Source organism: Balaenoptera borealis (assembly GCF_965194805.1).
Source record: "Balaenoptera borealis genome assembly, chromosome: 17".
NCBI lineage: Eukaryota > Metazoa > Chordata > Mammalia > Artiodactyla > Balaenopteridae > Balaenoptera > Balaenoptera borealis.
The window spans coordinates 27,868,781-27,883,104 of record NC_138876.1 but is presented as its reverse complement, the minus strand read 5'-3'; the positions used below and the strand labels follow the sequence as shown (position 1 = coordinate 27,883,104).

Sequence of the window (14,324 nt, the reverse complement as noted above, 5' to 3'; positions counted from 1 at the left end):
CAGTTATTCCTTAAAAATAAAGCCCATGTTTCTGTCCTCTTCTGTTTTTCTGAGGTACCCTTGTGTTTATGCAGATGGACTGTTCTTGATCTATTTCTAGCTTGTTTTTCTCCTACATTATTTGTTTTTAGGCGTAGATGTTGATCTGCTTGTATCCCAGTTATTGAGGAAACTTTGTCTATCAGCTTTGCTTTTTGCCTGTTCAGAATTAATTTTGTTTTTCAAATTTCCCTTTTGGTGTAATTATTTCTCATTTTGTCTTTTAAAAAGAAGTTGGCATATGTTTACTTGAATAATAATAGCCAATGTGTCAGGTGGTGTCCTAAGTGTTTTTTGTATAATAACTCTAGAAAATTATCGTTAGCTTAGTTACTAAAGCTTACTCTGATGAACTCTTTCCAAGTTTTGCTTCTATGTTTTTGAAAAATGCTTTGTTATTTTTTCTTTATAATCTTAACCCAAAGTAGGCTTTCTTTAATTTTATTCCACCAAATTCTTAGAACTCTTTACCAGAGAGCCTTATTACTGTGGTTTGACTTACACTGATAACAAAAGGATGATTGAATTTTAAAATTCCAAGTAGAAACACTTTGAAATGAAAGAGGATTTTTAGGGGGTAAGGAAAAGATTTTGAATAATCAGAGTAATATTCTGAACTTTATTTCTCATATATAAAAGGAATATTTTGACAGTCATATTATGGATATTGTTCAAATATAAATAATGTAAGAAGCCGAGATATTTAATAAAACTAGGAACAAAATAGAGATGACTGCTTATCAACAATATTATTTTACAGGCAAAAAGTTTCAGAACCCCAACAATAAGGAGCATCACACCTTTATCTGGAACTCCAGGTCTGTTATATGACAGCTGAAATGTCTTTTTTGGTTTATAATAGTTAATCAATTTTTAGTACATAAAATTATTATGATACCTAAAAATTTATAAATAGCATTTTCTGATTATAAAACAACTAAAAATTTTTTTTAATGCTTTTTAATAGCTGCATATGAATCTATTATAATGTATTAAACTTTCCCTCTATTGAACATTAGTTTGCTTCCAGTGTTTCTTATAATAGCTATAGTTATACCAGTTTATAATTCCAACAGGAATATATGAAAATGCCTTTTTCTATAACCTTGACAATTCTAGGTACTCATTTTTTTCAAGAATTTATGTGAAAAATTCTACTCCTATACCTTCTTCTAGGGCGCTGGCCCTGGCTCCACCCGCTCCAAGCCCAGTGGACACTGGGTGCTGGAAGACAGGAGGCCTTTTCTCCTTTTCTTTTTTTTTTAAAAAGAATTTATGTGAAGAATATAGTTGGGTTTTTTTTTGTATTTTTCCAGTTCTTTGATTTATGTAATTAATTTCGTATTTATTAACCATTTGTATTTCTTCTTTTTATAAATTACTGGTTCATCTCTCTTTTTAAGGCTAGTCATTCTTTTCATATTAAGTTGCAAGAATTCTTTGCATTTTAAGAATATTAACCATATATACATCATATAGATGGGAAATATTTTTTGAATTTATTATTTGCTTTTAAAATTTATTAGTGATGTTTCTGTCATTCAGACACTTAATTTTTATTATCAAATCTATAGATTTGTTATTTCTCCCTTTATTTTTATGCTGTAGAAGATCCCACCATCCCGATTATACAAATATTATATAAATTTTCACTTATTTTTCAAGAGTTTGTATGGTTTTATTGTTTATATTTAATTTTTATTTCACCTAGAATTTATGTCATTTTTGGCATAAGGTAGGGATCTTATTTACATTTTTTCAAATAAATCACCCATGACCCAAGCAATATTTATTGAATAATTCATCCTATCTTCCACGAAACACCTCTTTAAGCTATAAATACTTATAGATATCTCTTTAATACTGTAATTATTTGTTCATGGTTTATTGTATTAGAACTTTCAGAACAATGCTAAACAATAGTAGTGAACACGAGATGTCAGCGTCTGGATGCTTGTTTTATTGGGAAAACCTCTAAAGTTTTAATATTAAGTGTATGGGTATATGGATAGATAATCTTACACAGCTTTTTCTTTGTTTTGTTTTTAGGTACACTAATAACAATCCAAGGCAGAATCTTCACTGATGTCTATGGAAGTAATATAGCACTAAGCTCCAATGGGAAAAATGTTAGGATTTTAAGGTAAGTTTCTGATGTGGAAACATTCTTATAATTCATAAATGAGATATGATATCCCATGAATAATGGGTCCAATGATATTAAAAACCACTACAATGTGATGGGATTAACTAGTGGTTTTCAGCCATCTAATTAGAGGAAGAAAAATAGACTGTTGCCATGATTCATTGACATAGAAACAATGGCCAGTATACCTTTCTCTTTTAGTATGACATAATTGCTTATTTTTCTATGATGGACTTTATTTATAGAAGGTACATGGAAGCAAGTCCAATAGTAATTAAGCTGAAGTCACAGAACTTCATCACTGGAGAATTTTGTTACTTAATCTAACTGCCTCATTTTGTACATATTAAACAAAAACCTCTGAAGCCTGGAAGTCCATCACTTAGTCAAGGTCAGGAGGAGAACACAAGTCTCCTAACAGGCAATTTGGCACTTCTTCTACTACATGTCATGTATGGGACAGTGCTGAAACTAGAAACTGTCAATAATTTATTAACAGGCTAGGATTTGAATCCTGGTTCCTCCATATACTAACTGTGGACCATCTGGTAACATTGGCTGGTTACCTAACATCGAAAAATATTAGTTTCCACCTTTTGGGTAGGAAACTAGCACTGTCACTAGAGTTATCTTCCTCTAGCATAGGTGGGGTTATCTCAGTCCTGCCTTGAAAGACTGGAAGTCCTGTTCATTTCCTACAGAATCAGTATCATAGCTTTCAAGATGCTTCATGCTTATTGAATACATATGTAAAATGAATAAATGGATAAATAATAACTCAGACAGCACACATACACGTACATATGCATATATAATTTTGTAAAACATGCAATTTGAAAGGTTTTACTAAATGAAATAAAGATAATTTATCTGGCATTCTGTGGGGTAGAACTCTCAGTTAAATCACATTTGTATGAATCTATAATATTCTACAAATATTCATGTTGATCTTATAATAAAAGAACTACTAAAATAGAGAAACAAATATTTAACATTTTATATGGACAGTTTAGTATAAATAAAGATTTTGTCTATTTCCATGTAGTTGAGTGTTATGAATGTCTTTTTTTAAAATTGAAGTATAGTTGATTTACAATGTGTTAATTTCTGCTATACAGCAAAGTGACTCAGTTATACATATATATATACATTCTTTTTTTATATTCTTTTCATTATGGTTTATCCCAGGACATTGAATATAGTTCCCTGTTACACAGTAGGACCTTGTTGTTCATCCATTCTATATGTAATAGTTTGCATCTACTAACCCCAAACTCCCAGTCCCTCCCTTCCCCCCACCCCCTAGTGTTATGAATGTCTTATATTCCAATTCTTAATTTGGGTTCTCTAAGTCATCCTTTCCCTAATGATGGCAGAAAATAGAAAGTTTAACTTTCAAAGTGATTCCTTTTCTTTCTCCACTGTAGTTGAAATTTACTTCTGTTTAATACAAAGGAATGGATAAAAATTATTTCATGAAATCACAGAATCACAGTCAGAAGAGACCTCAGAGGGCAGGCTACCCAGCCCCTATACTCTGGTAACCCTGATATACTATATATAAATAGAAAAAAAATCACACACCTGTTAATAGGAGGGGCAAAGGTTTTAGAGCTGCATTTATCTCATTTCTACCACATTCATTGTGACACTGGGGCCCTCAAGGCATTTCATTGTGCCTGAATTCTGTTACCAGGAAACAATGGGCCGAGTCCTGGGCAGGACGTCAGGAGACGCAAGTGCTCAAGCTGCTTTTGCTTCTCACAAGTCTTGTCAATTTGGCCAAATCTCCAAATTCAGACCAGGTACAAATGATAGAGGACATGCAAATAACTGAAGGACCTAGTGCCTACTAAGGCACTTTTGGTCTAAAAGATCAGATGAGAAAAAAAGTTAAATATATGTATTTAAGGCCAAATAAGTTAGTATTACCATAGAAAGGCAAACCCAGACCACTTTGGGAATTACGGGATGCAGTTAAGAGCACACATTGGAGCAGGACTGTCTGGGTTTGAATTCCTGCTCTGTCCCTTACTGGCTGCAGTCTTGGGCAAACTACTTAACCTCCCTGCCTCAGTCTCTTCATCTGTAAAATGGAAGGGTAATAGTTACTAACCCATAAGGTAGTTGCAAGGACTAAATGTGGTAAGCGCCTGTAAATGTTTGCTGCTAAATTTATTATTTAGTTGCAGTGAGGCAAGAAGTTAGAAAGAGAATATGAATTCATAAATCTCTAAAATGGTTACAGTAATTCAGTTTACTTCTTTACAACCTAAAGTAATGATCAAATGAAAGAATTTGTGTGTATATTAAAAAGTTCAAAGTTCTCTGCAAATAGAAGTCTCTATTTTTTATAGTTGAGGTTTGTGTCTGGCCTTATTTTGAGTATGGGATTTGCTGTCCCAGAAGCTGGGGGTTTGTTCTGATGGTGCAAAGAATGTGATAGCAGTCAGTTACCTGCAAGCCTCTGATCTCCTTGGGTTCTATCAGCCTTAAAGCAATGGGTCGACCTAGTCAGCTGGGGAAATGTGAAGGCAGATTTTCCTCTCAGCTTCTAATCCTTCTCAGCTTCTTGTTGCCATTTCATTGACACTGATGCTGTTCTCGTCATCCAATTACTTTGTGGGACCTCTGCTGTGGGCCTTGTTTAATTCTTATAGTATGAAACTTAACTAGAAAATTATATTTTGTATTTGAATTGATTGAACTTCAGGTGGAAGAGTCCCCATTATCTACATTTTCTATTCCCATAGTATTTATCACTTTCTAACACAACAAATATGTTATTATTATCATGTTTATTGTCATTCTCCCCAAGTTAGAATGTCAGTCCTATAAGGGCAGGGATCTTTGTTCTGTTCACTGATGTGTTCCAGTACCTAGAGCAAAAACTGTAACATAATAAGTGGTCAATAGATGTTTGTTGAGTGAATGAATGATGGATAATAATAAGTGATTGGGAAAAAAAATATAAGGTAGCAGTAAACTTCGTGGGAGGAGAGCATTTTGAAGTGATGTATTAAACACAACTTGATCATTTCCAATAAAATATTTATACAGAGTTTATATTGGAGGAATGCCCTGTGAACTTCTCATACCACAATCTGATAATTTGTAAGTAATTCAAATAATTTTCTTTAGAAAAATAAATAATAGATGTAAACATACTAGATTTAAATAGTAATTTCTAGCAATATTGCATAGCTGAATGCTTTATAATAGTATAGATTGCAATATTTTTATAGTAAATTATCAATCATTTATATAGTTAGTTGTAACCTGATATCTACTATCTCCAGTATAGTATGATATGAACTGCTTTTAGATTATTTTGAGAAAGATGTTTTGAGAAATACCTTTATCAAATAATTGTTTCACTTGGTAATGTTTTAAATTCTTTAAAAGGAATATCAATGGGGATAACCAAATTAATTACAAAATATTTAATTTTCAAATGAAGTTTTATTCAAATAACTTCAACCAAGACTGGGAAGTATTTTCATTTTACAAAAATTTTTGTTGTAGCAACAGTTTCTATCCTGATACATATTCTGAAATTCATAAGATGTTTTTAAGGGAAACACAATATTTTAAAACTTTAGTGTCAATATAAACTTTGAAATTAACATATATATTTTATTAGGTATGGTCTAAAACTAGATCACTCAAATGGAGACATGGGTTCTATGATTTGTAAGACGACTGGAACTTACATTGGTAAGTGTCAGTCGTCATTCTTCATTGTTCTCAGAAATGCCTGACTATTTCCTTGTTTTGTATTCTCTTAGACCTCTCCTGTGGCCTCATCCCTTTTTTTTAAAATTAGCATTTCCTCTTTACCTTGGCTTCTTTTCAGTGTCATGTAAGCATGTATGAATTACCTTTTTCTAAGGTTGACATTGAAGTAAGCTTCTTCAAGTTTCTTTTTTCTTTTCTTCTGTCATCCAGATGATTCCATTACTAATTTACCTGTAGCTTTACTTTTACTCTGCTTTTTTCTCCTTGCTCTATGTACTTCAGACTCATAAACCTTTTAGTTATTGAATCAGCTTTATTCCTTCTGTCTCAGGACCCTTGCAAACTTCCCATCCTGAAAGTTTCAGATAAAATGTCATGTCTTCAAAAAAGCCTTATCCCCAGCCTTACATTCTCAAAGTTCGTTCTCCTTTTCCTTGATAGCTTTATCACAGTTTTTAGTTCTCTGTGTCATTGCTTTCTCCACTTGGCAGTGTGCTCTTTTTTTTTTTTTTTTTTTTCTGTATTTTATTTTTACCAGAGATAAATAGACTGACACCAAGCATTGTACATGGATGACCACAACAAAAGCAACAATGATTGCAATTACCAAACATGAAACACACTCATACTATGTATTTATTTTTGACTGTGTTGGGTCTTCGTTTCTGTGCGAGGGCTTTCTCTAGTTGTGGCGAGCGGGGGCCACTCTTCATCACGGTGCGCGGGCCTCTCACTATCGTGGCCTCTCTTGTTGCGGAGCACAGGCTCCAGACGCGCAGGCTCAGTAGTTGTGGCTCACGGGCTTAGTTGCTCCGCGGCATGTGGGATCTTCCCGGACCAGGGCTCGAACCCGTGTCCCCTGCATTGGCAGGCAGATTCTCAACCACTGCGCCACCGGGGAAGCCCAGCAGTGTGCTCTTTGAGAAGAGCAAACTGTGTGCTCACCCTGCATCTCTTAACCCGTAGCTGAGTGTCTGACCCAATTAAATAGCTGTTAAATGAATGAAAGAAAATTGAGGGCAGTATGGTTACATATATATTCTTTTCTTCTTCTTCATTCATTATTATATTTTGTCAGGTTTTCCTGGTTATAACCTTGAGACATATTATTTTGTATATCTTAAAGTACTAGGTACTTTAAGATATTTCAGTTTTCATTTCTTTGAGGATTAGTAGACGGTTGCATAATGACAGTGTTAATTTTATATTTCTTTTCTTTGTTTTAAATCAGCTTTATAATACATAGTTATTGTTCTCCTGTGATTGAGAATTTAATTGATTGCGTATTTTAATTAATTCCAGGTCATCACAATGTCAGCTTCATCTTGGATAGTGATTATGGAAGGTAGGTCATTTTGTAAATAATAATTTTCATAATTAATTCAACTGGGTAAATAAAACAAAAGTGTATATTTACTTTGTGCTATATAGATCCCTAGATTAAAAAATTAATCACTTTCTTCCCCCAAATTAACATTTAAGGGATCTGTAACTCCTGTTCACTCATAATTTGTGCCTCAGACATGGCCTTCCAATTGTTGGGAAATCTAGCATTACCTAAAACAATAAATAAAAAAAATCTTTGATTGTGATTTTATAAAGTGTTATTTTATGTTTTGTAGTCCTTCTTATTTAATTAAAATTGTTTTGATAGCTAAGTAATTAAATTTTGATTTGAACTAATGTAAGGATAAATAAAACCTCATGGTTAATATTACCTGATAATGGTTTTCTCTTAAAGTATCAGGACAAATAGAGTTGTGAAAGATGGTAGTTATAGCTTTTAATTATTCATTTTAACATCAATGTTAATAACTTATATTTATGATTTTTAGTAAAACTAGAACTTATTTCCAGATATCCTACATCCTAATTTCAGTCAGAAAGACCATCACACGCTTACAGAAATATCAGAATATGCAAGTCTCAACACATGCTGCAAATGTCATATTATAGATAATAATAATGAACATTTAGTAGCAGGCATGGTGTTAAGCACTTTACATATATTATCTAGTTTAATACTCCCAAAGAACCTATAAATTGAATGTTATCATCCACCCCGTACTGCACACTGGGAAAATGAGGCTTAGGAACATTAAATAATTTGCCCAAGGATATTCAGCCGGTAGGAAGCCAAGCTAGAATGTGAACCCATGCAGTCTGACTCCAGGGCCTAAGCCTTTTATTCCAGTGCTCTGCCATGACTGATGGAAGGTTTCAGTCACAGAAACACATCTCATCAGTATTTAACATCCTGACTCAGGATTCTCTGACATGGTGGCATCACCCCACTCCTGGAGCATTTGCAAATGTGGGGGGGTGGAATTTGTTGGCTGTCCCACTAGCTATAGCATGCTAATGGCCTTTTATGGGCAGGACCATGATGTGCCTGGGAAAATGAGCTGGTTGATAGAAATCCAAATAAGGCACAAGATTTAGCCATCCAGTACTAATGTATCAGTAGTAGACCAATGATAAAATAGGTCTATTGATTTCTTTTTGTCTCTGAAGAGAGACTCAGTGCTTAGAAGTTTAGAAAGAGTGGCAATATTGTAATCAGAGTAGATGTTATTCCTGTTCATTGTTTACAGACTGCAAGAGAAGGGTGAGATTTGGTCCATGCATGTATGGAAATGCAGTTGAGTTGGTGAAACCAAATCCATTATCACTGTATTTAGACATGAGCTAGTTCTAGACACCTAGAGGCAATATGTTTATTACCAAGTTATAAACCTAGGCTGGACACTTTTTTTTTTAATTGTGGGTCCCCAAATCACAGGGACTGTATTTTCTTTTTAAAAAAAATTTTTATCATTATTTTTTGGGGGCTGTGCCACGCAGCTTGCAGGATCTCAGTTCCCCAACCAGGGATCGACCCCAGGCCCTGGCAGTGAAAGCACCAAGTCCTAACCACTGGACCGCCAGAGAATTCCCACTGGACACTTCATTATAGAATAATATATACTGCACTAAAACCATGAAGAATATTATAATTCAAGATAAGCCAGAGTGGATGATATGTAAACGGTGCTAAGATTTACCTTTATGATTTACATGGGGCAAATGACACAGTCCCATGACTTAACTGTGATTTGCTGCAAAGACATGGCCTACTTACATATAATTTGATAAGATAAGACAATAGGATTTTATTGAAAATACTAGAAAAATATGTCAGAAGCAACAATTACTCAGTTTTAAATTATTTCATGAACTATATATGGTTCTTTTATGCTCTCAATGTCATTCTTCCTAAGGTGAGAAAAGTGAATTCTTAGTCCTGAGTCTGTATGAAAGGTACTAATTGCCAAATCCATCATATGTCTCTCAGAGAAATAATTACCCAAAAATAGAACGTTTGAGTGATCAAGCTTGAATGTGATTAATAAGTATACGTAAGTCAATATGTGGCATTAACATGCCCCCAATTTTCAATTTTAAAAAGTCAGAAAATTTGCACATATATAGGCAAAAATATTGCATAAAATTGTTAATTCTGTGATCTTGACTTATAATCATTTTTTTCTTTTTTAAGCCAATGGATTTCCTTTTGTATTAGTGTCTCAGAATTTAAGAAATTGTGTTTCTATATAAAACAATCTTATGAATTTAAGATAACTGTTAAAAATATGACATTTACTACTTAAAAGCCTAGTTTTAAGATTACATGGCATTTTAAAAAAGTTGTCATTTTATAAGTTATAAAATCCATATTTTACAAATTTCAGGAGCATTCCTGAATATCAGATGAACCAATTAGACACTATTGTGGCACCCATTCTGTATTTCATTTTTTTTTTTTTTGAAGTTTAGTTGATTTACAATGTTGTGTGCATTCTGTATTTCTTTTAATAACCAACCTTCTCTCTTTATTACCCCAAGTTCAAACAACAGCTGTTCCAAACTGATAAGGTTTAGATGAGGCTCGCTTAATTGAGAAATGCCTAGTCATTATCAATGAATTAGTGAAAATCACCTCAGTGTCATACCAAATAAATTACATTCAAATTTTATTTCAGGAGGCAAATTTCCCACCAACTTAAAAAGCAGAGTTAATTTTTCAGATGCAGGATCTGACCACAGACAACATTGTCGGAACTGGCATCATTTCAGATCTTTGAGAAATCAACTGAAAAGCATATAACATAAAAATATAAAATCTAATATGAACTTCTTAAATAACTAATTTAGCGTAAAATATTTTCAGGAACTCTTTAGCTTTGCAAATGCACATTATAATGCCTGTGTTAGACTTAATAGGGAGTTAACTCTTGGTCTCCACCACAAGATTTACATTATCCTTTTAGATTCCAGTTCATTGTGTTATAATTATGATGAATGGGTTTAGGGTCTTAATATTAGAATTTCTTAACTTTTCTAATTATGAATTTAATTGAGGTAATTAAGAGAACAGCATTTAATTTTAGGATCAGATTTCTTCCTTTCCTAACCCTCTAGACTATGGAAGTGCAAGTATGTATCTGTCAAAAATATGAATAGGTTATGTGTTTATTAAGGATGACCTAACTCTGGTGGACTGTTGTGAACTTGCTCTCATCCATCTGTATTCTCATGTAAGTTAGTGGCAAGAGAGGAGAACTGTGTAGTACCCAAGACTCTGGACTCAAACTGCCTGGGTTCAAATTCTATTTCTGCTACTTACTGTCTTTGTGATCTTGACTAAGATAAAAATTCTCTGAGTTTTACCTACCTCATGGGATATAAAATTAAAAATTTAATAGCATAATAGAAGCTTAAAAAATCTTAGCAAAGCTTAAAAATCTTAGCATACCTGATAAGTGTTCAATAATGTTAGTTATTCTGACAGTAAATGGGTTATAAGAGCATAGAGCGCCCTGGGGTGGTCATCAGTAGAGCCCAGCTTTTATGAAGGGCGATCCTCCTGTCTGTTTATTTTTTACGTTAATATAAATTCTTACTTTATTGAAGTATAATTTGCATATAATAAAATGTACGTATTTTAAGTGTGCAATTCAGTGAGTTCTGACAGATGTATCTTCATGTATTTGTATATTTGTGTAATCAATAACTAAATCAGGATATAGAACATTTTCATCCTCCTGAAAAGTTCTTTCCTGCTCCTTTGTAAATTATGATATGATTTCTATCACTAAAGTAAAAAAAAAAAAAAAAAAAAAGAAATAGTTTCCTAAAATAAAGGTCATTTTTAAAGCAAGAATTTTTACTTTTTTTAAACAGGAGTTTACCACAAAAAATGGCATATTTTGTTTCTTCTCTCAATAAAATTTCAATGTTTCAAACATATGCAGGTATGTGACCTTTCTGTGTGTGGGGTGGGGGACGGGAGAAGAGATTTATTTCATCAAATCAAATACAACAGTAACTGTAAAGTGTACTATATTATGTTACGTAATTCTAAGAAAGGAAACACACCGAAGATGAGGAGTGAAATAGGAAGTCCTGACATTAAGCTACGATCCCGAAAACTACATTTCTGGTGTAAGGTTGATTGAGAAATACACTTATCACACTAAAAGAGACAGCAGGGAATCTTGTGCATCTCAACTTGGGCTGTTGATCAAGGGAGGAAAAAAAAAATCTCTGCTGTCAATTTAAACCACAAACCAGCACTCTCTGAGACTTATGCTCTCAGTGTGGTCCAAAAGAATCCTCAAGCAGATCATAATTTATTTTAATTTAAGGAGGTCTCGGTTTGTAGTGCCCCTAGGAGAGTGTCAGAAGCAAACACAAACCCTTCTGGAAGAATTGTACTTCCTTCCAGGTCTGGGATGATTCAGATTTCAAAGATGTTCAAATGTGAAAAAAATGTATATCTTGGAATCAATCAAATATGATCTATCCTGGCTTTTTCTAGAAACTTATTTAATGTGAAACTCCTATGTAAAAATACATAGAACTTTGATAGATTGAACTAATAAGGATAAATTTTAATAAGAATCTACCATGTGTCATGCACTGGGCTATTTTACCAATATACCTAAGACTTTTATATATAAAGCCACAAGAATTCCAATCATAGTTAATATATTAGTCTATGAAAAAAATATAAATATAAGATGTTGGCCCATAAATATAAGGAAGATTCATTCTTCAAGAGCATAGAGAAGAGGCTGTTCTCTATGCCTTCCTGTTTTCTTTTGGAACCAAACATCTATGTTCAGCCCACGTTTTCCTTGTTCTCTGGATCCTTCTGTTACCAGTGTCTCTTCAGTACTAGTTACCACTAACGCCTGGTCCCCAGAAGATGTAGGTCTCTGTGAAAGCCATGTTTATAGTCCTCTTTGCAGGACTGCATCAGAGACAAAATAATGAAACACCTGATACTTTCATTTGGTAATCCAGTACCTTCACTGTGTTATGTACTATGGCTAGGTAATTTGGAAAATTGGTAAAAATCAAACATTTGTGTTTATGTGCAGTATTCATGACATTGTATTTCTTGTCCTTCCCCTCCCCCTCCCAGAGGTCACTACGATTTCACCTTCACAAGGAAGCATTCAAGGCGGCACCATGCTAACAATAAGTGGACGGTTCTTTGATCAGACAGATTTCCCAGTCAGAGTTTTCGTTGGAGGTATTTTTCATGATTTTTAATAAAAGAACGAATCCTTCCTTTTCTTTAATAATATCTAAGAAGAATAACATATTTTCTTAATTAATGCTTAATTTAAAAGCTGTGTATTTTCAGATGGGCATTTGGTTCTGGGGGCTTGATGCTTTTCCCACTGCACTTCTCCAGTGAGGACCACTCCTTGCAGCCTTATATGACCAGGATTTGGGCTTTGAGGTCAGCACCGAAGGGCACTGCCTGGCAGCATCATGGCTGCCATCAACAAATTCCTCACCACACTTAGTGACACACGTACCCTCTATTTAATAGACTCTTAAATTACCTTTTTGAACTGTTATTATTTCTTAATGGGTTAGGTAATTATGGGAAAATTTAAAGTGGTATTTAGGGATACTCTCCTCATCCCCTTGTCATATACGGTGCCTTATCTGGACATCAGTAATTACAGATGATATTGGCCTTAGAAAGAGCATCAATTAATGTGTTATGTGTTCACAGCTGCACATCAGGCTTGATTCTCTGGTTATGCATCACTTTTATATGTCTGGTCCAGATCTGTTCAGAGGTAGGGTGCTAGGCAGCTCAAATAGGAAGTTGGGGATGAATGTAATGGGATCTTCCCACTCAGTTATAATGACCTTACCTACCTTGATGCACAGGGGACAGGATATCTGCCCATGCATCTGGCACGTAATTTTTCTGATAGAGCCCGCTGCTTAGGTACTTTCTACTTTTAAGGAATCTGCTAATGAGCCAGCCAAAATGTGATTTCAAGAAAAGAAATTCATATAACGCAACCTCGTGTAACATTCATATAATGTCTTTCCTGTCCCCATGAATCCTCGCTGGCCACCTGCATAGGCCAAAAGATTTTAAACTTTCATATAATATGTTATTCTGATCAGATACTATATTTTAAATATTAGAAGCAGGGACATAAAATATTTTTAATATATATAATATGTTTTACGATCTGACATTATGATACAGCTGATATGCGAAGATAACATGTTAAATTTTTTTTATCATATTTCATTGCCATTAATGTTACAGCCAGATTTGAGCTTTTGAATCCTCAATAATTTCTTGAAAATAATGATTGGTTTTTGTATCTTTCCTTTGCTCCAAACAAAATGGGTTAAGTTAGTTTAATATACTGTTAAAATGTACTGTTTTCTAGTTCAATGATCTTGCATTCACAAAGCATTCAAAACAGTGAAAGGTTGTGTTGAAGTATACATTTTCCAGGCCACCAAACAAAATGTGGCAAAAATGCTTTCCTCCATTTCCCTTGCTTCACTGTTCATGGGTTATTTCCATTTCAGTAAATAGTTAATGAGGGCTGACCTTACATGAGGCATTGTGAGGAATACATGGGGGTCTAAAACGTACACTCTTACTGAAGTCTAATTGTGTTTATGTATACCAACTCTTATTTAGAATCTTATCTGTTTTGGTTTCCATCTGTCTGTGAAAATACCACTTACAAGTTGTTATTCCTTTTGTTTTCATTTGAAAAAGTTGGACAAAACCACCATTAACCTAAGAGGACCGGGATCATCTACTTTTGTAAATTCTGAACATCATTGATTTATTCAGAAACTTTCTCCAAGGAACAAAACATAAGGCTTTGCTTTGGACCCAGATAAAATATCTTACAGTGACATCATTTTATCAAATTTTGTATTTTGTTTCTCAGAAATTATGAAATATTCTAACTCAGACTTGTGAGATTTTGCCAGCAAAATGTAGCCTTGTGGAAGTATGACAGTTGATGAATGCTAAAGCTTTCATAGAGAATATGTAAAGGAAATTAAGACCCTT

General features: G+C 33.8%; 1 protein-coding gene across 1 annotated transcript in view; it reads left to right on the top strand.

The window, feature by feature from the left end:
• Window positions 1–14,324, top strand: part of PKHD1L1 (PKHD1 like 1) — a 153,494-nt gene that overhangs the window by 17,472 nt on the left and 121,698 nt on the right. The window contains exons 5-11 of the mRNA XM_082364165.1: window positions 800–857; window positions 2,089–2,182; window positions 5,246–5,299; window positions 5,829–5,902; window positions 7,226–7,268; window positions 11,147–11,217; window positions 12,393–12,503. Coding sequence (XP_082220291.1) covers window positions 800–857; window positions 2,089–2,182; window positions 5,246–5,299; window positions 5,829–5,902; window positions 7,226–7,268; window positions 11,147–11,217; window positions 12,393–12,503 — 505 coding nt within the window. The remainder of the gene's footprint in view (window positions 1–799; window positions 858–2,088; window positions 2,183–5,245; window positions 5,300–5,828; window positions 5,903–7,225; window positions 7,269–11,146; window positions 11,218–12,392; window positions 12,504–14,324) is intronic.